Consider the following 26,067-nt stretch of genomic DNA (forward strand, 5'->3'; position numbering starts at 1 on the left):
ATTGTTGAGAAAAAGTGGAAAAAAAAGGACAAGAGTGTATGTCAAACAGGATTAGTTTGCACTTGTTTTTTCCCCTAACAGGCTAAAGAATTACCATAGCCGTCTGCCTTTGTTCTTTGGAAAAACTGCAAGACATGCAATGCGTGTCCAGCACCCCAAGAGGCTCTTGTGAATAAGACATCACCCTGGAAAAAAAAAAAAAAAAGTGCACAAAGCAAATGGAGCGGTGCCTGAGTTGTCTCCTGGGCTCAGGCCTCGTAGGAAATCTCAGCCAGCCAGTCTGTCTTGCCTGCGGGTTTTCCACATCTCCGAGGATGAAAACATCAGGCCGTTTTTTACCTGCCATCAGCTTTGTGCTGTCACAGACTTGTTTACTGGGACATAATCTGTGATTTGGGGGTTGACACTATCCAAACCGTTGTCAGCTCAGGATGCATTGAAAGGCGTCAGCACTGCATGAGTCTCACTATAAACAAACTTGGCGAGTCTTTTCACTGACGCACATTAAATGTTTTACTTTCAAAAAGATATACAATCTCAGGCCGTTTTTATTGATTTTTAACTAGTGAGTGGCACAGAGTTTTCAGGCTTAATGAAAGTTTATATTACATGAAATTCTCTGATTCACAAAGTAATGAACCTTGAGATTACTTTCTTGACTCCCGTTTTTTCCACTTTAAATAGTAAACTTTAAATCTCCCTGCAGTCTGCCGCTTTCAAAACTTTTTAAATTATTCCTCTTTCTTACATTTCCTTCATTCTCAGCTTTTTGGGGGTTTGCTGCTATAACGATTTAATGAAATTTATCTTAAATAAATTGAAAAAATATGTCTAAGCCCTGAATTAAATTTAAATTGGGTTATTATTTTAAGGGCTTAGTTTTCTTTGTGCTTTTAAAAGGGAATTATATGATCCTGTAAAGCTTTTCCAGTCCTTCAATGAAACTCAACTGTGCTAATTGAGTCGATTATAATTTTGGATAATCTCAATTGAATCTGCACGGGTTTCTCTAATAGGACTCTGGCAATGATATGGATCTCATTGCTGGTGGTTATGTTTGTTCATTTTAATGTTTCGTGAATAACAGTGCTAACAGGCAGTGAACTCCACACCTATTAAAGTGTGAAAAAACCTTGAGAAAATTATATTTTGTTGCAGGTGGAAAAATCTTGCAGTAGAGCAGAAACCCTTTCATTTTAATACAGATATTGTCATGAAATCTATTTTTTATTTTTTTATTTTTACAAATCCAGATGCCACAAATATTGGCACTTTTAACAGATAATATAAAATTAAGGTACAATCTTCATTTTACCTTTTTAATTCGATTAGTATAACTAGAAGCTTTCAATGTGCAATCCATCATTTCCTGTTTCCCTGAAGTATAATTATGAATTTTACACAGAGGGTCATTTTTAGTCAGTCTTCAAAATGAGAGACAAAAAGCATGCCCTTCAAGTAAAGCAGCTGCATGTTTTTGCCTTCACAATAACATTTTGAGCTGCAATTAAATACTCGAAACAACTGAAAATGTGTCAAATCAGGCTGGAGAAACGACTCTTTCTATATAAATAGTTTTTATTTAGCAATACGTTGTCAGTTACTTAAAGTGTTGTATTTTAGGTTTGATTTAGAGGTTTAGTATTTAGTTTTTCTGTCTTGGATATTAGTTTGTCTTTTATTTTGGTAGTCTGGTTTCTTTTTCCCGCTATCCTGACGATTTTTATCCCTTCACTTTCTTCACATTTACATTCTCTAAAATTACTCTGCAATTTGGGAAAACCTAGAGGATGACGCCATTACTTTGGTCACTTCTGATTGGGCAACTCACAGTTAAATGGAAGCACAAATATTGGTATATTTCATGGCAACACCACAAACGTATTACTTTCTTGTGTAATATAATCAGAAAGTCATAGAAAACGAGACTATAGCAGAGAATTGTAGACCTCCACAAATTTGTTTAATCTTTAGGTACAACTTCTGGATGCTTGAGGAGAATATCGCATATAATCAGCAGGAATGGGCTGAAATTTAAGGGAACTGTTGTTAAAAACTAGAGGACATTTTATCCAAGTCATACAGTTTAAAAGGCAGTTTTAACAAAAACTATAATGAAAACGTTCTCTCTTCCTATTTGTCAGTTCTGATATTAGTCAAATATATTAAGACAATATAAATTGCAATCTGCAAATGACCACAGTTTAGTCTGATTTAATGTCAAAGGTATGCTTGCAGAAGTGAAAACAAATGAAAAAAAACCCCAGAAATTAACATTTCAAATTTAGCCACCTTTTCTCAAAAGTAGAAAAAAGTGCCAAAAGAAGTCTTTGTGAAAGCAGTGGCAGGGTGTCTCTTTAACGGGTCTGTCTCAGAAACCCCCTGGAAGAACCGACTCCATGGTGGCTCTGTGATGATGCTGCTGGTTGGTGCCAGCAGCTTGATCGAGCGAAACAGGCCAGTGGTTATGCCTGCAACCTCCTTCCTCTTTGTACCATGTCCAAAATATAGGTCATGTAGAGTGCAGATGCTCCATGTGGGGGTGTGGGTGTTTGAGCTGTGCTTTGATACACCAAGACTTGTGTTATCACAATCAATTATTCGCATTCTGTCCACGATAGTATCTAACTGCACTCTATACCAGCCCAAGAGAAGTTATGTGATAAATAAGATAAATTACGTCAATCGAATGTTTTTCTTTCTTTTTTAGGAAAAAATATTGAATTGGCTATTGGAAATCGAAGCTACTATTGAATTTATATTAAAGTTAATTTAAGCTAAAGGTGGGAAAATTCATGCACAAACTGCCAAAGCAGCAAGATTGCTGCATCGTCTATGCATTACAGTTCTACGCCCTTGCTCAGACACATCGGCTTCATTTTCTTTCTCTTTCTTCGGCTTCATCAATTAACTTTGATGTTGCAGGGGTGAAATGGCTTGTGGCATTCTCCTCCAAATGAAGGATGACAGCTTACTGATTAATTTTTAGGCTTAATTTCAATAAACTCTCAATTTTATTGTAAGGGCTGCAGACATGTACACACACACAATAAAAAACAAAAGTACTGCACGCTGAAGACTGGTAATGCTAAGTAAGTAACCATTGAACTGGACTGTTTGCCCTCTTCAGAACTGTCTGGTTTCTTTGTTCAGCTTGATAACAGCTTGTCAGACTTATTGGACTAATTTCATTATCAAAACTACTTGAATCCAAGGTTTGTTTTTCTTTGCTTTTTAGTGTCAATAGGGCAAACCTGTACAATAAGAGCCTTGAATATGTGAAAGCTTGATTAACTTTAAATGGCCTAGTTGGGTATATTTATGCTGAAGGCATGCCAGTGTATTTGTACAATCTCGGCTGCTTAACACAGGTTTCCAAAACTATCCAAATTGGGTAAAATACAGTAATATCCAATAAATTTGATTATTTGTTGCAATGTACAAGCAGGAATTAAACACACTTTTCACTAAGCCATAGTATTAAGTATTAAGATATTTTATTAATCCGATATATTATAATCTTAAAGGTTTTGGCTAACTAAGTGGAATATCATCAAAATTAACAGAACTAAACTTGAAAACATCAGTTGTCAAGTTTTTTTTACACATCTGTATATTGTTTCAATTAGTAAATAGTTATTGAAATAAATAAACTTCTCAATAATTTTTAATAATATAACTGAACGCAGTCCACTTCAACTAAAACTCAGTTTTTTCTTTATGAATTCAAGCTTAATCCTTACAAAAAGAAAATCCTTCAGCTCCCCCAAAACTACAGTACAGATGTCAAAATAAGATCGACTCTTTAACTTCTACAAAATCTCTGAGCCAGAACATTTTTTATTTTTCTTTTACTCACTGTGAAGGTTTAGATTGAACTTAGAGTTCTCAGTATTTGTTTGATGTTGTAAAATAAAAATAAAAAACATAACACTAAAAACTGTGTGAAACGCAAGCAAAGCTGCCAACGCTGTGAGCATTTTGAAGCATTTTGCATAAGTCAGGTTCAAGTAGATCTTCCCACATTGCTGAGGAGGTACTTGGTGAGGGAATGGAGGTTCTTGGCCAACTACTTCAAGCTTCACTCTTTAAAGTTGAGGATGAAAAACAGCAAAGCAGTATTACTTTTTAAAAGGATGCACAAAAGGACAGTTGTCTTTTGCAGCTTTTTAATACATAGTCGTAGGAAATATGATCAATTACAAATTATACAAAATGGCTGTGTCTCCCATTTAAGTGCTATAACCTTGGACATTCTCTGTCAGTTTTTGTTAGAGTTGAATAAATGGCTCCAAATGTCTCTAAGGGAGACATGTAAATGGATTTTTTTTTCTTTAAAGGTGACCTACCATGCTTCCTTGAACAGGTTAGGATAGGTACAAAATATATTTATCACAATTTTTGCACAAAATCATGCTGCAGCTGGCCATGCCCCCCAACTCAACGTTCACACAAGCTGCAAACAGATGTGCATCTGTACAACCGCATACCTTTAAAAAGCACTAGTAGAGACTCCTGCACAACCAACAAAAAAGCAGCAAGTGGTTTCTGGACAGGAAGTCCACAACAAAACACTTGTCTTTTCCAGCAGCCATTGTACACAGCAGTAAAACCAGCTGACCAAATGTGCCGGAGCTCTGCATGGGTTGTTGGGTGACGGGCTGGGCTCACCTGGGGTTGCTGAGCAACGGCACATTGCCCATTAAATGTGACTTACCAAGTCAACATTTTTGAAATGGCTCATTTCCAGACACCAAAATACTGCCAAAAAATATCTGGGTAGGTTTTTTAAGTGCTTGGGCTGTCTTTAGAGGCAGTTAAGACCCCCCATAAAGTATGAAAATTTACAAAATGTAAATTTTGCATAGTAGGTCCCCTTTAAAAGGACTGAACACAACAGGTGTAAAAACAACCTCTGAGATTTCTTTGTGAATAAAAGTATTTTTCGTATGTATTTAAGTTATCTAATGTAAGGGGCCTTTTAACGTCACTGTACATCAGATAGATTACTTGATTTATATGGTGAGTAAAAGGAGCAAACATTCCCTATATGTGCTTGTAGAAAATTGAAAACATAAATCATCATCTCCCCTAACCTTCTAATTACATTTTCAGAGTATAGTGTTGGACAGTAGTCTAACTCGGTAAGAAGCCAGATGCAGAGATTTCCCTGCGGCCTTTTGTATCTGGAGGAAGATCGGTGGGGTGTGAGGTAATGCTGAGAAAACCATGTGGTGCCACAACGAGCTGACGAAACGTTTGACACACGAAAAATGTGCACACACTTCCCAGGGCTACACCAAAACAACCCTAATGCACTGAAAAGCTGCTGCTTTTTGAATTAATACTTGTACCAACTACAAGTACAGCTGTCCAGCAAATACTGTACTTCTGCTATATTTGTAAAAGTTTTCAGTTGCCTTTGTTTGAGAATAAAGCTGCAGTCCAGTTCAAGCAGCCACATTAAAGCAATCTTTTGTTGTCGGTATCTTCTCTCCTCTATCGGAAAGCCTGCTGGCTCTGTTTCACAGAGACTGACAGGCGGCAGTCAGTGCTGATACCAGATCTTAGAAATGAAAACGATGGCCTGAATACAGAGCGGCTTCAAGTGAAGTCTGAGAGGATGGCTAGGTCAGAGGAGGCTCTGTTAGATTCATCTCCCATGGGGGGGTAAAGGTCAGTCCCTCGGGGTGATCACAGACTACCGCTGCAGCTTCCTCTGTCGGGAAGCTTCAGTTAGTGATCCATCGCTTTCAAGAGAGCAAGTAGAAAAAAGGTTTTATATAAAATTATGTTAAATTTCAATGCTAATCAGTCTTTGAATAACAGTGGAATGAAATATCTATCTACCTTTCAGAAACTGAAACTGCTGCAAAACAAAGTTCTGAGAATGAATGAAAAGCACTTATTTCCCTCCACTTTACACACACAGATTGAAGGATTGTTGAGGACATAATGTGTTTACAGTCTTTTTCTCATAACATTTATTTCACTTTAGCATATTTTCAGGCATGCACAATTAAATTTACAAGTTATTTTCTCTTACAAATTGACAAAGAAGCCTTTAATTTAAGTCATAATCAGTAAAGGTGGCAAATACAACTTATGATGCATAAAATATATTGTGTTGGAGCATGAAAGTTTACTTAAACTCAGTCAGAAGTTGTTTTAAGCAATTTTGAGTTCCTCCAAAATAGCATCTCATGTTTAGCTACATAAAAACAATTGGCTATGAAAAATAAAGGATCCTAGCATTTGAACTGGTATTGCTGATCTTCACACTGCTCAAAGATATATTTGCTGAAAAATGGGCAAAATGTGTATTGATAAAGTGCGATACTTTAATTCCTTGGGAAGCCAATTATATATCTGTCAACCTTTGTCAGAGGTGCCTTATGGGAGAGTCACTGTACAAATTTTGCTATATATATATATATATATATATATATATATATATATATATATATATATATATATATATATATATATATATATATATATATATTCTGGGAAAAAAAAACACCAAATTAAGTATAGAAGTACTTTGAAGAATAAGATTTCTTCTTTGCTTTGACTGACAGTATATTTTTGAGAATGGGAACTGAAAAAGTTAAAGAACAAACAAAAATGGTGCCCTCTTTAAATGTCTCTTAATGCCTCTTTAAATGTAAATGTTTAAATGCAACAAGAAAGAAAAAACTATTGCACAAAAGAGAATGATTAAAAAGATGTTGCATCACAAGAATTATGGAAGACAACATTGCCTTAAAATATCACTAAAATTGATCACTTTTATTGACTTTAAGAGAAAAACCTGTACCTTCATCACCTTGCTTACTTTTTAAGAGATAGTTTCTACTTAGTGGAGTTATTAGTTTGTTGCTTTACCAGATCAGAGTACATCTAAAAATGTATGATTTAGTGTCATCAAGAAGTTTGGTCTAAGATTGGCGCATTTGAACCTGACTGCTTGACATTTATACTCGTCCATAGAGGAGATTCAGTTTCTCAAATCAAAAGCAAGAACTTTTATTCTGAGATGAACTCAAAGCACGAAACTTTGCAAAGTGTGTGGGTGGAAGATTTTATTCTGCTGTGACATTGTGACAGCGACGAGAGGTTGGAGAAACTGCTGATCCACTTTCTTCAGATTTAACACAGCGGGATGCGGGCAGATAAATGAATGAAATCATAAACAGAAGGATATTATATTTCACACAAATATGGATTTCAGCTCACTAGGCCAGAATTGATGAGAGTGCTAAAGATTAGTTAAGGCTGCATTGGAACAGCCTGGGGTGGTAGTTGGAGTTCAGAGTCACAGAAACATGAGCATAATTCTGTCATCAAGCCACAGCGCGCTGTGCCCCGGTTATCACCGTGGCACAAGCCTGGAAACATCCGTTTAAGTTCTCTGCAGATGTCAAAGCTCGGTCACAAGATTATAGATTGCAGTGCAAATTAGTTCACATGAGCGATGGCACGGAGTTGTTATTTACACTGGATTAATAAAAATCGTGACACTCGAGTGTTCAAAATAGAGCGTTTTGATAAGAGTTGTGCTACGAGGTCAGCGAAAGTTCATGGGTGGAGTAATTACTATTTAGTGCAAATAATATTAAACATAATGAGAACGGGGAAAATGGTTCTGCAGCTGAGGTTAAGCCTCTGTGTTTCATGTTCCAGTTCTGATGTTCATTGTTGGTTTTTTCAGCAGTGGACACAGGTCAGCGTGACACCTCACTAATGTGAGCTGAGCTCATTTTCTGTTTTACTTTTAATGCACTTAACTTCTTCTAAATTAGATAAATTCTTATTTACTTGGTTGTTTTGTAAACTTTCAGTTTAATATAATTCAACAACTCTGTTGATGTGTTTTGGTTATCGACTAAGAATTCATCAAGTAGTTGGATGTTTATACATATGCTTTTATTTTGAAGTGGCTGCTTAGATTCTAGCTTTTTTTGCTGCAAGCTCTTGAATTAAACCATCCATATAAAATTTATCTGCTTTGGTCATTTTAATAAATAAAATAAAATAATAATATTCCAAATGAAATATTTTCAAATTTTGGTCAAGTCAACTTCCTTCATAAAGGTGATGAAAAAATTGCCTGTAAAACTTTCCTTCTTTCATATTGGAGTTTAAGCACAACCACAGTCCACACAATACTCCCTTGTGGCTCTGCCATTACATAAAAGTTAGAAGTAAATCAATCTTTGCACATAATTTGACCCTGAAAAAAGAAAAGAACTTTAAAGGCTATTGAATTGCATAATCGCTAAGGGCAAATATTAAAATTGAAAAGTAAGCTATCTTTCCCCACTTCTACGTATCTGTAAAATTCAAGGGCAAACTACAAGATGTGATAAACTCACTGAAACTGTTGGAAAAGCCCCCTAGTTTTTGTTTGCTTGTTTCATTTTTTTTTTTTGTTTTTGACTATTTTAGTTACTAGTTTACTTTTCGTTGTGGGTTTGTCTTTTTTCTCCATGTATAATCTTGTTTAGTCCTTAATTATTTTTCACTTGTACATGTTTGGAAGTAGCTTATGCTAGCTTTCTTAAAGTTCAAAGATATCTGATATCGATGCCATATTTGTTGTTAATGTTAACACATTAAGAAAACCAAATAACTCAAACATACATGGACAGTACAGAACAAGGCACAGATACGATATCTGGAGGCATTATAGATCATGTAAATTATAATGCCAAAATTAAATTGGGGCTTGAGGGTTGTAGTCTTTCAAGGGGAGATATAATTTGAACTGAAATCAGCGCTTTAGCATTAGCTTTGGATAAATATATTGGAGTAGTATTATAGAGATAGCAAAACTAATGTTTATAATTAGAACTTTGAAGGTTAGCACAAATAACTCTTTAGTAAGCAGGACCCACCACTTCTTTCAGTCAGAACCAGCATCAATTCTGATGTATTTTTTAGCAATTTGAGCTACACCTCCAGCAGTGGGAATATGAGCATCAGAACTGAATTACAAAGCAATGAAAGAAGGTAGTACAGTCTTACGAATCACTTTTCTTTTACATCACTTGGAGGGCTGCAAGAGGAATTATGATTTCTGCTGAGAAACATTAAGGTCATGTCCTCCAGGTGGCCTCTTTTGGCTGAATAAAGGAGGTGAAGGGAAGCAAAAAATGGTTCAGGAATGGTGCACAGCTAGTTTTAGGCATTATCTTTGCCTCCAGATCTTAAACATTTCAGTCCAGTCAGGCATCTATAGGATGTGCTGAAGAAATAAGTTATAAGATGCATAAAATCCCCACCTAGAAGCTTGCAGGTCTTAAAGAATCTACTGCTGACATCTTGGTGGCAGATGCAACAAAACTTTAAATGTGTAGGTTGAGTCAGTGTCTCAACAGGCCAGCTGGCAGAAAACAGGGACCAAAACACTATCATAGGTTATAGTGTTACTGAGCCATGTATTTAAAATGGTATTTTACTTAAAAATTATGATTTTACACATGGTGTATGTCAGTGGTTCCCAAACTTTTTCTTCTGCGCCCCCCCAGTGGTTTCCAAACATTTTCTGCGCCCCCCCTATGGATTACAAATTGTACTTGTTAAGCTTAAGGTGCTGCATTGATATTAGCTAGTCATCTTTTAGCTAACATTACCTGCATCCAACAGCTCTACTCAACTCACTCGGTTAGTTTGGAGGGAAAAACTGTGAAAAGTTCTTTGCGTTTTGCTGCCGTGATTCTAACACAAACCTACGTAGCTCCGCCCAGCAGCAGCAGCAGGTCTCCTTCACAGGTGGAAACCCAGCGCGAGCGTCGTAGCGCTCATGTTGCGTTTAAAGGCGGCTCGGAAAAACAGGTTACAACATGTTAACAACGGATTAAACAGTTTTAACTGCTGATAAAAGTGACAGAGGACACAAATATGGGAAGTGTGGAAGCCTCTACTGTATCAAATTGACAGAGGAATAACAGAGAGTTGGCCATTCTAAGGTAAAAACCCAGCGCATACAGTGTTCATGTTTTGTTGTTTTTTCATCCAGACGGCTTCCCGCGCCCCCCCTGCAATGACACGGCGCCCCCCCCTAGGGGGCGCGCCCCACAGTTTGGGAACCTCTGGTGTATGTAATGATTTTTTTGTACTGCTGCATACCTCGGATTTACGTATGACATTGTGAATCGAACCTGGTTTCATATAAACCACCTTGCATGAGTATGAAAGGTTTGTCGTGATAGTTTTGCATTTCACCTTAATTTGATTGAATTTTGGCTTTTGCAGCCATGAAGAGATTACATTAGTTCTTGTTTTATCAGTAAGCTGATTCTAAATCTGTTCCGATTTGTTTCTGTTGTCATAGTATCTTCTTTGCTACGTTTACCCTCATGTGCTTTACATATGAAAACCCAGATTAGGTCAGATGCCTGTCTGCATTAAGTTAGTCTAGGGTGTCACAGTGGCAGTGGTCATGTCATCGAAGATGAATGCATAAGGTTAAATTGCAGTGTGCTCCGAATTTCATTCACCTACCAGCCCATTGATAAAAAGAGGCTATCAGCAGCCGTAGGGCACCGCATAGAGAAGTGTGAAGACAAGGGTTACACAGGTCATTAAAGACAAAAATGACATCATTTTAAAACCATGAATCACAGCTTGGCAAGATATGTTAAAAGAAAGGCCTGTGTCTGTCAAAAAAATAGTGGTGGGACTTGATTAAGAGCTTTAATCAATTAATTCCAGGAACTGTAATTAATTAATTGCATTTTAATCAAAAGCTAATAAGTTTAAACAAAATCCCAAATTACTCATTTAGTAAATTATTGGTTTTCTTTTTTCACTCAAAGTATGGCTAAACAGACATACATAAACTTACAGATAAAACCAAGTGTTTGATTTCACCTCTCTAATCCTTTTTACTCTATTCAGTCCATGCTTGATTACCACCATAAGTATTACGAAATAATTTTGCCTTGTTTTCTTTTAATTTGTGTGTGATTGAGTCTATAAATAGTAAATATGGCATGAAACAGATGTCGTATTGCGTCTGATTCTGTTTAAAAGTACAAATTTTCACAACTTTAGTACTGTATAAAATCATAAAGGTTTGAGCACCTCTAAACTGTATTATTTAAATGTAATTTAATTGCATTGTGGGGCAGAGGGTCTCTGAAGGTGTGTGTGTATGTGTGTGTGTAGGCATCACATTAGTCACAAAGCGTAATTTTAAGTCTTCAAGAAGAAAAGAGTCAAGTTTCCCCTCAACGAAAAAAGTTTGAGCCCTCTAACCGTGGTGTTTTTAAAGAACAAGATATTTTTCCAGGCTCATATTGAAACAGTCAACCATGGTACTCTGTTGAAAGTAGAAATTTTCTTGCATCCGTATGCAGTTGTATTTCACCTTTGATCCAGCTTTGCTTTTGTAACCCGGTAAATTTGCTCGCTAACGAGGCTGTGACAGTTTTAAACTTGCCATAAAATGGATGGAAAGAAATTAGTTGCACATTCTAGCCGGCAGTCTGGTGCCGACGCTCAAATAAAAAGGGGAAGCAAAAGGTCAGGCTAATTAAATGTTAGCAGAGAACATCTTACTAAATTAATCCTTCAAACAAAGGACCAATAAACGTACTTATGGAGTGCACTGAAAATCCTATTGCAGATAACTTTGTAGCTAAACATTGGGAATCACTGCGTTTCATAAGTGTACCTTATATCAGGTCACCTTATCCACTGAATATAATCTGCTACTGAGTTGGATCTGGTGGCTGCTTTGTATAAAGGAGCTGAGGCCTAAAGTCCATTGGTGTCTGCCACTCCAGCTGTTAATGAAGCAGCAATCGAGTTAAAGACGTTTTTAAGGCTTGGTTGTTCCTGATGATTCCTTAAGCAGCAGAGACATCTGCTTTTGGCTAAAAGGAAGGCAACATCCTTCCAGGAAGTTCTCCTAAACTACCTAGTTTGTTCAAGGAAGTTTAGAAAAAAATTGTCAACAACTCGGAGAGGGAAGGCAGAAACCACCCCAGGTTGTGTATACTTTTTGGGGGGCTTAGGATGGCTTCTGACACAGACTGAGGATATAGTCAAGAGGTAAAAAGGTGAACTTTAAGGGTCTGAGGACTCAGCAGAAGGCAAGTCTCTAAGGTAGCTGAAAGCTCACTAGCAGAGACGACAGGACATTATTAGGCAGTCATGGTTGATAGGCCTCTTGATTGGGCTGCTCCAGTACAATGAGGTGAAGAAGCCAAGCTCTTCACTTACCAGTTCAACTACATTTATACCCTTTTCTGTGGTCATGAGATATTTATCTTGACTGAAAGAATGAGACCCTGGATATTAGATGCTACATTCAGCCGTAGAGTGACAGTGAGGGATTTGATTCAGAGTAAATTTGCGCTACGACCACTGTTGGTTGGATTGGGCCGCTTCTCTTCAGAGATTTTCCAGGCATGTACCACTATGAGGAAACTCCAGAGCCCACCTAGAATCTGTTGTAGGGACCATAACATGTCTTGGAATGAACTGGAGAGTTTCGCTACAGAGAAGAAAGAGTAGACAGAAGATATTCTTACCATGTAACCAACATTAAAGCAGTTATATTAGAAATGCAAGATGCTGTTTGGAGAGTTGAAGCGGTCGTAGTGAGAAAGCAAAGAAAAAAGGAAATCTTATTCCTGCTGAGGGTGAGAAGTTCAGCTGTTGAACTCAACAGGGAAGAGTTTAGCATCATTAATCTCTGAATAGTTTTGAAAAAAAAATATAGTCTTTATTGCTTCTTAAAGGTAGAAAGCATTCACTGTAGTCTTGCCTATCTCCTGCACTAACTGGTCAGTCCATCACAGAACAACACAAAGAGACACAGGACAAACAACCAGGCACATGCACACTGATATTTAAGGTGTATGTGGGGTTGTGTTTTTGGTCTGCTGGAGTACATGGAGACAACTCATACGTTCAACAAGCAAACTCCATGCAGAAAGAAACAGGCCAGGTTTCCAAGCCAAACTTTCTTGTGCCACCCACGCCTCCACCATGGAGCCCAGAGTGACATTTTTACAAATCCATTATGACGTCCATGGTCACCGAATTCTGTTACATTTTGCAACACATTTTCTCTGCTATTTGACAGTCACGTTTCAAGCTGATGTTCACATAAGTCTGCTTTTACACTGCAGCTCACACATTTCTAACTTGTTAATACAGGCTGGCAGTCTCTCCATTAACAAAAGATCAGAAGGGATTTTTTTTAGAGAAGCGGAGAGCCAACAAAATGCTTTAAGATTCACTATTTTTCAGTCCAGAAGAGTTTAATAAATGGCAAACTGCCACGGAACATTTCCATATCACTCCGTCTCCCTGTGCAACTTTGTTTGTACTAGAGCATGTGTGAGAAATAAAAGCATAAATAAAAGGCTGTGCATTCAGTATCATCAGTTTAACTACAAATTAGACACGTAGCAGATTAAAGTTAGTAGCAGATAGTCTGATATTTACAATTTCTTTTAGTGTTTGAATTTACAGACATAACTTAATAGTATACAATAAGACACCTTTCAGTTAAAAGGATTTTGCATCAGGGGATAATAAAAAAGTAGTAGGCAGCTCCTGCTGATAAAATGCATTGATTAATTGATGGTGATTAATGTGAGCAGCTCCATAAAATCCAGAGTTTTGTCATTTTGTTGCTGTGACATATACACAGGTGTGTTAACACAAAAAGACTAAAAAACATCATGTTTCAGATAATCAAACTATTCCAAACTATTAGATGTTCATCATTTTACCGTGAATGAAGGGGACAGAACATTTTTTATCATGTTTAGTAAAATCCTAAAACTGAAAAATTTTATTTTCTTTAACATGAGCCTTTTTAAATTTGTTTGTGGATGTTTTCCATGCACAAAACTGAAGCAGTTTTTCCTCAAAGATCAAGAAATGTACTTTAATCACTTGGTACATGTGCTAAATACTGACAATAAAGACTGGTGAAAGAGACTGGAAAGTGTTTTGTAACCAACTGTGGATTTGTAAAACATGACTGGATAAATAATGCAAAATGACTGGTCAACAGAAAACTTAATTTACGAAAGGTAGTAATTAGATGTCAAATGTGATAAATTGCCTCCTCATGTCAGAAAGAAGGTAAAATAATGAGCCATGACCAGCATTAGGTTCCCATAGGTACAAAACACAGCACTGAGTCTACAAACAGAACGAAAGAGCTGATTAGTGTAACAAAAAAGACAGCAGAGACAAAATATCATCAGTACTGATGCAATTTTCATGAATTTGCAATTTTCATAAATTCACATCAGATATCACTGAACGTTGTCCAACTGCAACATTTGCAACTTTTTTTCAAGGATGAAGAATTACAATCAAAACTCAATGGATCTCTGCAGTCGTGGTATTACTTCAGATAGAGAAATAGAATAAACCTGAATATAAAATGAATGATCTGCTCTCTCCATGTCTCAGCTTGTAAAATACTATCTGGTCCTGTGTCAGAGATGATAAAGTGTATCCAGAATGGAAGCTCTTGCCGAGGGTGTGCTTGAATGACCTGTGTGGAAATCTGGTATGTCCTTTTTGGAAATTTCAGGCTGTTTGAAAGGGGAAGAAGATGGCAGCTGGATGCCTGAAATCGTGCTGCTGTACAATCGATAAGCGGGTTATTGGAATTGAAATATGGGCTAGTGATGAAGTTTGTAATATTAATTTACAGCACCTTGCGAATAGCTTAAAACTCTTTAAACAATTTCACATTTCACTAATTACAAATTCAATGAATTTTATTGCCTTTTATGCAACAGAACAACAAAGGAGAGCATTTAACCATAAAACGTCAGAAAAACTATGAGTATTCAAATATGTTCACTAAAAGCTGAGAAGTTTTGTCTGGTTTGCTCAATTTTCCAAGCTTTATTCATCTCAGAAAGCAATCAATACATTGTTTAAAAATGGAAAGAGTATAATCTGAATGCAAACCTACCAAGACTGAAGTCTCCAGCTAAACTGGCAGCGAGGGCAGAGAAAGCATTAATCAAAGTAACAAATAAGAGGCCTCTGGTAACTCTGGAGGAGCTGCAGAGATCCACAACTCAAGTGGGAGAATCTCTAGGACTACCTTTAGTTTTGTACCCATCTAACCTCTATGAAAGAGCCTCAAACAGGAAATCAAGATGTCCTGATCGTGGTTGGCAACACACCACGCCAATTTCCTTGTTCTGTTCTGAGTCACCATCCTCCCGAATTCATTTTCACTGTATTTGGATTCTTAGCAACTTTCATTATGACAAAGAAAGAAATTATTGCACTTTTTTCTTGTATAGCATAAAATATCAATAAAATTAACTGAAGTTTGTGGTTGTAATGTGGGGAAATGTGAAAGAGTTTCAGGGATATTAACATTTTGGCAAGAGGCTGTAAAGTTGGTTTGTTAGAAAACAACAAAAACCTATCTGAAAGAAATTAAAAATATATTGAATGCTGCTTTTTTTCCCAGTACATCTGAAAATATCTCTAGTGTTCTTGAAATTGAGCTTGTATAATTATCCCAATTTAAAGAAAATGGGGGGATAATGAGTTGTTTTGCTGTCTGCAACGTCTAAGACTTGTTCTTTGACTGTTAATTGCAGTGTTTTTGTTGTAAAACTGTTTGCTATTTACACACAAATATCTGCATTGTCTTTTTTTTTTTTTTTTTTTCAAATTAAACTACTGGGAGCTTCACTTGCGGTGGAATTGGCATTTTTTGTATTTCCTGCATAGTGACAGTAAATCCTCGCCAATAATGTGTGAAGCTATATAAACAAGCCTGTTAGGAATGTTGAGGTAATGAGACACGTCTTGAGTTTGAATTTCTATTTGCAGCCTAAACTACAAGGCACAAATATATCATGATGTCAATCCAGCGTCTTTGTGACCTGATATATTCTCCACAAAGACCTCCAGCCTGTACTCCCTGACTGTGCAGTTCATGTGACTGTAGATAGAGCTAAGAGGTCCTAAGATTGATGGATCAGAAACTGGCTCCACACACACACACTCCCAGGAATACAGTACATCAACAAAGCTGCCTTGGGATTGAACCTGCCATCTCCACTACGGAGCTTCAGATCAAGACGGATCGTGCACTATTTACAGTTGTATCAAAATCACGCAGTGCAACATGCTGAGCTATAGCAGGGGCCAAACTGAAATCTAATCCATTATGATCCAGGATTTCGTTCTTTATCTTTACCTTTTAAAAAAATGTTTCCACTTCCTTCCTCTTCTCATTTTGACTCCTGTATGTTGGTAATTCCTGTCAGTGGTTGTCTAAGCCTCTCTGGAGCTCCAATCAACTCGTTCCTCTCCCCTGTGTGACGTTCATAGCATTACAATTGAGCCATCATTCTGTCAGACTTACCCCTGCTAAGGCAGCAGCAGAGGGAATCACAGGAAAGGGACACGTTTACCTCAGCTTCTCTGTTCCTTCTCTGTATTTGTAGCCTAACAAGTGCAATGAGACACAGACATCATGCAACAGAGTTAAATTGTTCTTTACCAACTTATTTGATCTAATTTTCATCCTCAATTCTCTGCAGCTGGACTATTTTATTAGCAGATTTGCTGATTGTCATTTTGTTGGATTCTCATATTTTCTCTCCACTTAATGCTACATCAGAACCAGGGGTGGAAACTGTTAATTGACTTTTGATTAATTGTCGATTAATGGTTAATTACATTAAAATGAGTTCCAATCGATTAACTAATAACCTCCGCTTATAAATTGTTGTAGAATGGCTTCCATCCAGAAGAGGGCGCTGCTGCATCCTTAAGCAGAGCCTTGATACAGAAACAAAGATGGCGGAGCTATTTTTGAACTAAACAGAGTCCGGTGTGGGATGCAAAAAGCACTTTTTGAGGTTCTGCTTATTCAGTAAAAATCGCTGTCAAACAGAAATTTTATACCTAAAAAAAGTGACTTTACAGTAAAAAAAAAAAATAAAAATATGTCTTCAATGAAAACTCATGTCATTTGATCAAAATCAAAGTAAAACCACAGACAAATGTGAAAGTAAAAACACATCAGAAAAAAATAAAGAAAATGACCAAAAATAGGCTTTTGCCTGACAGTGACAACATAGTGACCTAGTCAAAGTTTAGAAGCTTGTGCCAGAACCCTGACAAAAAAAAAAGTTAAAAGAGTGTAAATACTTTTACAACACACTTAAAACACTTACTCTGTAAAAATTTTAAATCACTCACTCTTTGCTTGTTCCTTGTCTTTTTGTCTTTCAGATTGAGCTCCTGTAGGGAGGAGACAAAGGCCCCCGGCCGGGCCGGACCACAGCTTTCACCTTCTGACTTCCTGGACAAGCTCATGGGGAGAACGTCGGGATACGATGCACGCATCAGGCCCAACTTCAAAGGTGCGGTGTATGACCCGGCATATTATCACAGCAGTCATCAATAAAATCCAAAAACAGACACATGAAAACAAGATAAACATCTGCAAACACTCTGCAGTGAAAGCACATCTTTTTTTTCCACAATATTTTCCATCAACAGTGATCATAAAAATGACGATGCAGTTTTGGAGCAACTTTCTGTCAATGTTCTGAAAGCTATTTGGCTTTAATCCAGTCTGCCTCTATGCTACTCCTATTAGGCTTGCTTTTTTTTTTTTTTTTTTTTTTTTTTGTCATGGAGTAAAATTAATTTGGTCATTTTTAGGTACCAATATCTATTTTGAAAGGTGAAAATAGTGGTAACTATATATCTGTCTCCATACAAGCTCATTGTTTTAAGTAGAAATGCACCAATCTGACAAAATTATTTGTGTTTCTGATTTTCATTTGAAGCACTATTCTCCATCTCAAGTGTGTGAAGTTTATTTAAATTGAAAAATTTAAGGTGACAAACATTGACCATATATCAATTTAGTACAGTTTTTTTTTCATAAAGGCAAGAGTTTTGAATTCACCAGAAAGCATTGCTATTTATCCATCAAAGAAGTCCCTAAACTCCTATCACAGAAAATGTGGTTTGTGGATGTATTTAAACGCTGAAAAAAAGAGGTACCATATTTTTCGGATTATAAGCCGCTACTTTTTCCCCACTCTTTGAACCATCCGGTTTATAGCCTGGTGCGACTTTTCTGTGGTTTTTCCATCAACCGCCAGGGGGCTCTTTAGCAGGAAGTGAATCATTGGTAGTCAAAATTTAAAATCAGAGAAGAATGTGCTGATTTTCATGTACAACACGCACATGCTAGCAGCAGGCACGACTGAGAAATGTTTTTAAACTCATACCCCCACCTCATCATGGAAACAACACGAAGAAGTTTATATGATGCCGCTTTTAAGTTGAGGGCTATTGATCTGACAGTACACATCGATCGATAGCCGCTGCATGTAAGCTCGGCGTGAGCGAATCCATAGTTCGGCTTTGGAGCGTCCTTGTGGAAAACCGAGAGCGGTGGAGTTACCAGTGGCTTATATATGTATGTTTCCAGTTGTTTTTTTTACTTTGTGGGTGCGGCTTCCATAGGCTTATAGTGAGGTGCGCTCTATAGTCCAGGAAATACGGTAAAAGTCAGTTTTGGGTGCGTTCACACTGCAGCCTGAAGTGACCCAATTCCGATTTTTTTGATGTAATACGACCTGTATCCGATCTTTTCATGACAGTCTGAACAGCACAGGTTGGATTCTTTTTCAAATGCGACCCATATCTGATACGTATCCGATTCAAATGTCCAGGTCGCATTCATTCGAACTGAACGTCACTGATTCTCAACAAATCTCACTATTCTGCGTCCTGATAAGCGCAAGCGAGAAGAAAAACAACAACCATGACGGTCAATATGAGGATTAAGTTGTTAATATGTTTCTCCGGCCGGACAACAACTTCAAATATGTAAGCTAAGCTCCACCGTTAGCCTCCATGTTTACTTCCGCAAACACTGAGCACTTCTTCTTTATGGCGGTTGGCAGAACACTGAGAACGCTGACGCTATTGCGCCCTCTAGTGCGCATGCAGGACACTTTCAGGTCGTTAGCCCGTTCACACTGCAGAACGCATACAGGTCGCATTTACTGGCAGTGTGAACGGCCCAGCAAAAAAATCGGAATTGCCAAAAAATCGGAATTGGGTCACTTCAGGCTGCAGTGTGAACGTACCCTTTGATGGGTTTCAAAAACAGGAAAAAATCAGATTTTTTATTATCTTACCTGCTGATGACCAGTCAGAGTCAAAGTTTAGCAACTTCAGTCACCGGCCGATTGATTAGCACTTTAGTTGTTTTAACGGTCCCAACATTTCTATTTGTGGATTTCTAATTCAACACTCTGCTTATTTTTGCACTCGGACATAGAGGTCAGAAATAAAGTTCCAGTTTCCTCCAAATCAAAGGTAAATTTCCTGTAACATTCTCAGCTGCAATCAATACAAGAAGATGAAAAGTAATGAAGAAACTGCTGACATTTTTCAGAAGCCTCAGGAGAGGTACAGTATAATGGGTAGCTTTAACGTGGGCACCGGTTTAATCTCATAAATCCCGACTTAAGGGAGCGATGTGTACATTCAGTCTGTTGTTTCTTCCCCCAGGCCCTCCTGTGAATGTCACCTGCAATATTTTCATCAACAGCTTTGGGTCTATTACAGAAACTACCATGGTAAGTCATCAACTTTTACCTTCTAAGAATAAAACTTTGTTGAAATACATTCCTATATATCACTTGTGGTAACATATCGGTATTAACCATCGCTCTATCATCTCCCTTGATGAGGGAGATGATAGAGCGGGAGATGAACCAGTTCTTTTCTCTTCCTCGATCATCTTCGTTATTAATCCCCATACTGCAGAAGCCTCTCATTTCTGTTTCCTGGAGCACAGCAGCGCAACCTTCAGAGACCAACGGGTCACTGACATGCTGATAATGAACTGTCCACTCAGCAATTAAAATGAAAAATTGAAAAACTGAAACGAAAGAGAGAGGGGAGTGAAGAGGTCTGCATTGATAGTGTTATTGCTGCTGGGTCAGCGCAATACAGTCGTGAACTGTTTAAGGGGATCTGAGGGAGCTCCAGAGGAGCAATCCTCCCCGGTTACAACCAGGACGACAGCACTCCTGATTACAATGTGCTGCTGAAACAAAGTCAGTAAAAACCTGCAGAAAGCTTAAAGAAATAACAATGAAGACTGGTTTGAAATATTAGAATATACCGTATAAAATAGAGGATTTATCAAAACTTTTGAACAGTTCTTTATATTTTAATATTCTAATGAGCCATGGATGCAGTGTTCTTAATATTACGTACTGCAACACGTACAATACTTTGAAAATATTCCTTCTGTCTTATTAATTTAGACCCTCCTCAGTTATCAATAGAAAAAATAACCATTGCAACCCCTCTTGTAATTGCTGATCTGCTTTTTGCATATATTTTGACCGTTTCTCTTTGATGAATGGCTCCTATTTGAGGTTGGAAGACCTACTGGCAATCACCCACATTTTGTTTTTTAGCTCCTTTCACAGATTTTCTGTCAAATTCAAGTCATACTGCAGAAGCCTCTCAGATAATAAATAAGTTCTTCCCTGTCTAATCCAAGCGAATTACCCATAACCTCTGGTTCCAAATCCAGATTGCTAATCCAACATTAGCTGCTTTACAGCCCTTCACTATTTTGTAAAAGATCTCTGCAGAGGAGGAAAATCACACATCAGAGTGTCTGAAAAATGCAAAACTTCACATCCATTTACAGGAATTACTGCATATATAAATAATGACAAACATTTCTCAAATGGAAGATTGGTTTACAATCTAGTAGCAAATCTCAAACAGCTGTATGTCAGATAATTCACCTTGGAGAGTCACAGTCTATTGATTTTCCAACATCAAAGAGATTAGGCTGACCACCTGAGGAATCAAAGACAATGGCCGTCTGCAGCGTTACCATTTGGCTGTGGGGTTTAAACAGGATGGGCCGTATGAACGAAACAAAACAATATTCCCTAATACTACAGGGGCTCCAAATTATTGATATTACTGCCCATTCTAAATCTCCCAGGAGTATGAACAATTTTGGACTAGACTGTCCAGCGACCTGATTTGTTTTGGATTAAAAAGGGGAATATCTTATAAATTGATATGTTTTTCATTTAGCTCTGCCACATTTTCACATGATACCTGTTCAGTTTATAATGTTCCTGCATCGTAGAATTAAATGAAAGCCAGAAACCCTTTGATACAAGTGACGTTTACAACTGCTGCAATTTGTTCATTGGGTTCAGTGTTTATACAATATTTGTAAGATAGTGTTTTAAATTGTTTCAAGTTTTTGCCAGACATATTTTACATTTTTAAAATAATTTTAATCAATAATTATATCTAATATCCTTATAACAATTAATATAGTATTTGTCATCCTCGCATCTTTAAAATTAGCAGAAAAATCCATCTCTGCTTGTTGTATGTTTTCCATAAACTGCGGCAAGTTCTTCCACAGGACTACAGACTCAACGTGTTTCTACGGCAAAATTGGAACGACCCTCGGCTGGCGTACAGTGAATACCCAGACAACTCCCTGGACCTGGATCCTTCCATGCTGGACTCGATCTGGAAACCTGATCTGTTCTTCGCAAATGAGAAGGGAGCCAATTTCCACGAGGTCACGACGGATAACAAGCTGCTGCGGATTTTCCAAGATGGCAGCGTTCTTTACAGCATCAGGTGAGTGAAGTCGAAACATAGACAGCAAAACTAAACCACTGGATGTGGATTTGTAATTAGAGACCAAATTAACTTTTAGTTGTTTAAAAATCTAATGTAGGTTCTTTTTTAGTCCTTTTTTTTTTCTCATTCCAGTTGGACTGCCGTAGTCGTATCTTTCCCTTCACGAAAATTTACCAAGTAACCAAAATCAACTGAGTTGATTGCGGTCCCACTCAGTGTCGCGTGAGAAACTGTTCACATCAAAAATACCACCAAAGCAGGCAGACAGCAAAGAAATCCCATCATGCAGAACATCTCGACTTCTGTGGATTGCCAAATTTCCAAAGACAAGCACCCTCTGCATCTGTCCACTCATCAAAAGGGATGGAGGGAGCATGGTGAAAAAGATTTAATGAAAATGCCAAACAGAGAGCATGTGACAGGCTTTGATGGAAGTTTTTAAATGACACTGCACTGGGGAGAGGAAATCTTACCGATTTAAGCGTAGCACCAGAGAAGAGGATCTTATTTCTAGTCATGACATGGATGTCACAGTTAAATCTTTTTATCTATTTTCCGTAACCATTTTGTTCTGTTTAATGTTGAGTGGCAGATGGATATTGTTCTGGTTCTTACTGGGCAAAAAAGCAACGCACACTCCTGACAAGTCACCAGCATCACATTTCAGATTTAAAACATTATGGCTTCCTTGTTTTCAAAAGGTAAAGATTATTGGCTAAATATAACAATTTCCAAGGGGCTAAGCCACACATTTAAGTACAAGACGGAATGTGAAGTATACAATAAATATGTTTATGCATTGCGAATTTTACCACTATTCTTCTAATTTTTCACCTACAAACATTGTGGCAGTACTGCAAATGAAAAGTAGGTGAAGTTAGCTGAGAATACTATTACCATTGGGCAAAAAACAATAAAACTTTATGGTTGTTAGAGAAACTTGTTCACAATCAAGGAGACCAGACACTTCCTATAGTCCTTGACCAGGTTTTCACACACTGCATCAGGCATTTTAGACCTCTCCAGATTTTTCAGGTTTCAGGGCTGTTGCTAGGAAACAGAGTTTCAGCTTCCTCCAAACCGGCTTGGCTACATCAGGACCTTCAAATGCTTCTTATGGAGTCACTCCTTAGATGCCCGGGGTGTTTGTTTTGCCTCATTGTCCTGCTGGAAGACCCAACATTGACCCATATTCAGTTCACTTACTGGCGGAAGAAAGAAATCTCCCAATCCCATGGCTCCATGTATTCTCTCTTCAACATGGAGAAAAGCGCTATAATGCTTACCCCAATGTTTTACGGTTTGGGATTGTAGTCATTCTTCTTCCTCACTTCAAACATGGAGAGTTTGTACCAAAAGTTCAGTTCCGGTCTCATCTGACATGACCTGCTTTAATGCCTCCTCTGGATCATACAGGTAGTCACTGGCAAACTTCAGAAGGGCCTGGACATGTGTTGCCATGACAGTGTAATATGTTGCTATGGTAACCTTTAGCCCCTTCTAAATGGGAGTGGCTTAAACAGTTTCTTCCACAGTCAGTCCCAGCCAGATTTGTCAAGAGATTTGACTGGCTGAGCAGCATGTAGAAAACATAAAAACACATCTACAAAGTATTAATGGTAATTTAAGTAGAGTTATGTAACAATAAAGTCTTTTTTTATTATTATTAAGTACAGTTTTAAATCATGTATAAACTCTAGACCTGCTTTTACCAAGTGCAAAAAGTAATTCCAAAGTTACCAGAGAGAAAACTGATCTCTACTGGTCTGATATTTAGGAATATTATTTTATTTTTTTTATTTCTATACGATAATCCTAGAGGAATTGAGTCATCTTGAGTTTCTTCCATTTCTTCCATTTTCTAGCGCCAACAGCTGTTGCCCTCTCACCAACTTGTTTGCTTATCCCAGCCTTGCTCAGCTCTACAGTTTTGTCCCTGATGTCCTTAGACAACTGGAGAGATTGGAGTCTGATTACGTATGTGGACAGGTGATTTTTTACACAGGTAACAAATTTAAACAGTTTCACTTAATACATGTACTTAGTGGAGGATAGAAGAGCTTCTTAAAGATGAACAAACAGGTTTGTGAGAGCCAGGATTTTTGCTGGTTGGTAGGTGATCAAAGACTTATCTTGTACAATAAAATGCTAATTAATTATTTAAAAATCAAACAATTTGATTTGGATATTTTCTCACATTTGTGGACAAAAATCACAGAGGTTTTCACTCTTTTTTAAGGGAGAAACTCAAAAAAATATCTTCCCCACTGTAAATAAGTCTTTCAGTTTAAAGCAGCTGGTTATTCCTGGATAAAAGACCACTTAACATCACCAAAATGAGCCATTCTCAATTTAGGCATACCAGGTTTAAGCATAATCCAGGGTTTAGAAATAACGACATTCACAAATGCACTGATTCGAAGGCTGAAGAGAGACGAAACATTTGTGTCAGCATCACTCAGATCAACGTCTCCAATCCACTGAGCGACTGAGCCGTCACGTATCTGATTTGCTTCCTAGCTGTGTTTGGTAATTATGAATCAAATCAACCTGAAATAAATGACACTATTTAAGCCGTGTGTGAGAATTCAATCAGTAGGGTATTTGTAGTTTGTTCTTCTTCTGTAGGAAATTATATTGTATCATCATAGCACATTATCAGATGGATGCGAGTGTGTTTATTGCTGGAGGCTCTTGTCTCGCCTCTGGGCAATGCATTACAGCGGGTAATTACACAGCTTTCCTTCAGTCAGACTCCTAAATAGCTTTCTCTGTCTTTCCTCTCTGAGAATCCTCGAAGCCACAAAGCTTCAACTGCACAACAAATGAAGTCAGGACGCCTACAACAATTACTTCTCATTTACTTGTGGTGCAATGACTGAACAAATGGTAACTCAAGATGTTTTCCAATCTTCTGTCATTGAGGGATGTTTACCTCTTGCCCCCTTTCTTTATTAAGACTTTATAGACATTTGCATTCCGTAAAGTGGTAAGCAAAGTACATCTGTGCTTATAAAATTGACTGTTATTTCAATCTGTAATCTTACTATGTCTCCTTATGTCTGGAAACATTTCCCTGAGCTCTTTAAGGCCTTCTGATATTCCCTATGGCTCCCGTTCTTTTTTCCCAATCTGTTTCTGTCTCAGGTTGACTCTAACCCTGTCCTGCCCTATGGACTTGAAGAATTTCCCAATGGACATTCAGACCTGCACCATGCAGCTTGAAAGCTGTGAGTTTTCATTTCTTCCTCTTCCTTTATTCTCTTACATCTCTTTTTTTTATCTCTTTGGTGTTCCAGCCTTTGCCTTGCTTTACATGGCTGTAATCCAAGGAATACTAACTCTGTATGACATTTTAAGTTTATTCCAGTGTACCTCGTTTCACAAGTTACAATAGTATAAATTTGATTACAAAAATAAAAGATCATGGTAATATTTACACATATTCTTGGAAAGAAGCCCCATGTCTAAAGGGGTTCACTGTTTCTTAAAGAATGATACATGCAACAAATCTGTCCAAAAGAAGGAGAGTAGCAGAGTGTTTAGCTACATGAGTCCCATGCAGTCTGGAAAAATATTTGTTTCCAGACTTTAATACTAGTCCCATTGTCTAAATGTTTGTCCTCCCTCCTTCCTCTATCATTTCTTCTTTCTCTGCCAACTTCCTTTCTTTTTCATTCTTGTGTCCTTCTTTCCTCCATAGCTTCTCTGTATTCTTTTTTCCTGATGTACTTCTGTTCCTGTTGCACTTTCTTTCTACATTGTAATTTTTTACTTTGTGTACTTTCTTCGTTTACCTTTTGTTCTTTCTTCTTCCCATCTTGCATCCCTCCTTCCTTTTGTAATTCCTTATGTCCTTCCCTTTTTGTTTCTTTCCTCTCTTCTTTTATTCTGTAATTTCTTACTTTTGTCTTTTCTGCCTTCCTTCCTTCATTGTAATATGTTTTTTTACAAGGAAAAAACATGTAAAAAAAACTTGAGTTAACTATAAAGATTAACTCAAATCATCAATGCAATGAAGGGTGAGAAGAACCAGTCAACTTGTTATAAATGTAAGAGTCGTGTTACTTCAAAGTTATATTAAGTTATATATTCAGTTAGAAATAAAAAGTAAGGTCCTATAAAAATTGACAGTTCTTTCTTTAAGTTACTCAATTAAATGTATGTAGTTACTAAAATCCTCTGTGATTAGGCCTGGTTTTTCTCATTTAAAATCTCATAAGATGAAGAAAGAGATTGAGGAGCATATATGTTATTATTACTATTATTATTATTATTATTATTATTATTGTTGTTGTTGTTATCATTATAATATATTAAAGACATGTTACAAAAGAAAGATATATTAGTCTCCTACTTTGATCTCCACAC

At 37.4% G+C, this 26,067-nt stretch overlaps 1 protein-coding gene across 2 annotated transcripts in view; it reads left to right on the forward strand.

The window, feature by feature from the left end:
• The window catches only part of glra4a (glycine receptor, alpha 4a), a 54,198-nt gene that overhangs the window by 15,153 nt on the left and 12,978 nt on the right, over positions 1-26,067 (forward strand). For both annotated transcript variants that reach the window (XM_016681711.1, XM_007571914.2), the window contains exons 2-5: positions 17,260-17,390; positions 19,567-19,634; positions 21,470-21,693; positions 24,844-24,926. In XM_016681711.1, coding sequence (XP_016537197.1) covers positions 17,260-17,390; positions 19,567-19,634; positions 21,470-21,693; positions 24,844-24,926 — 506 coding nt within the window. The remainder of the gene's footprint in view (positions 1-17,259; positions 17,391-19,566; positions 19,635-21,469; positions 21,694-24,843; positions 24,927-26,067) is intronic.

Source organism: Poecilia formosa, unplaced genomic scaffold (genome assembly GCF_000485575.1).
Source record: "Poecilia formosa unplaced genomic scaffold, Poecilia_formosa-5.1.2 Scaffold290, whole genome shotgun sequence".
NCBI lineage: Eukaryota > Metazoa > Chordata > Actinopteri > Cyprinodontiformes > Poeciliidae > Poecilia > Poecilia formosa.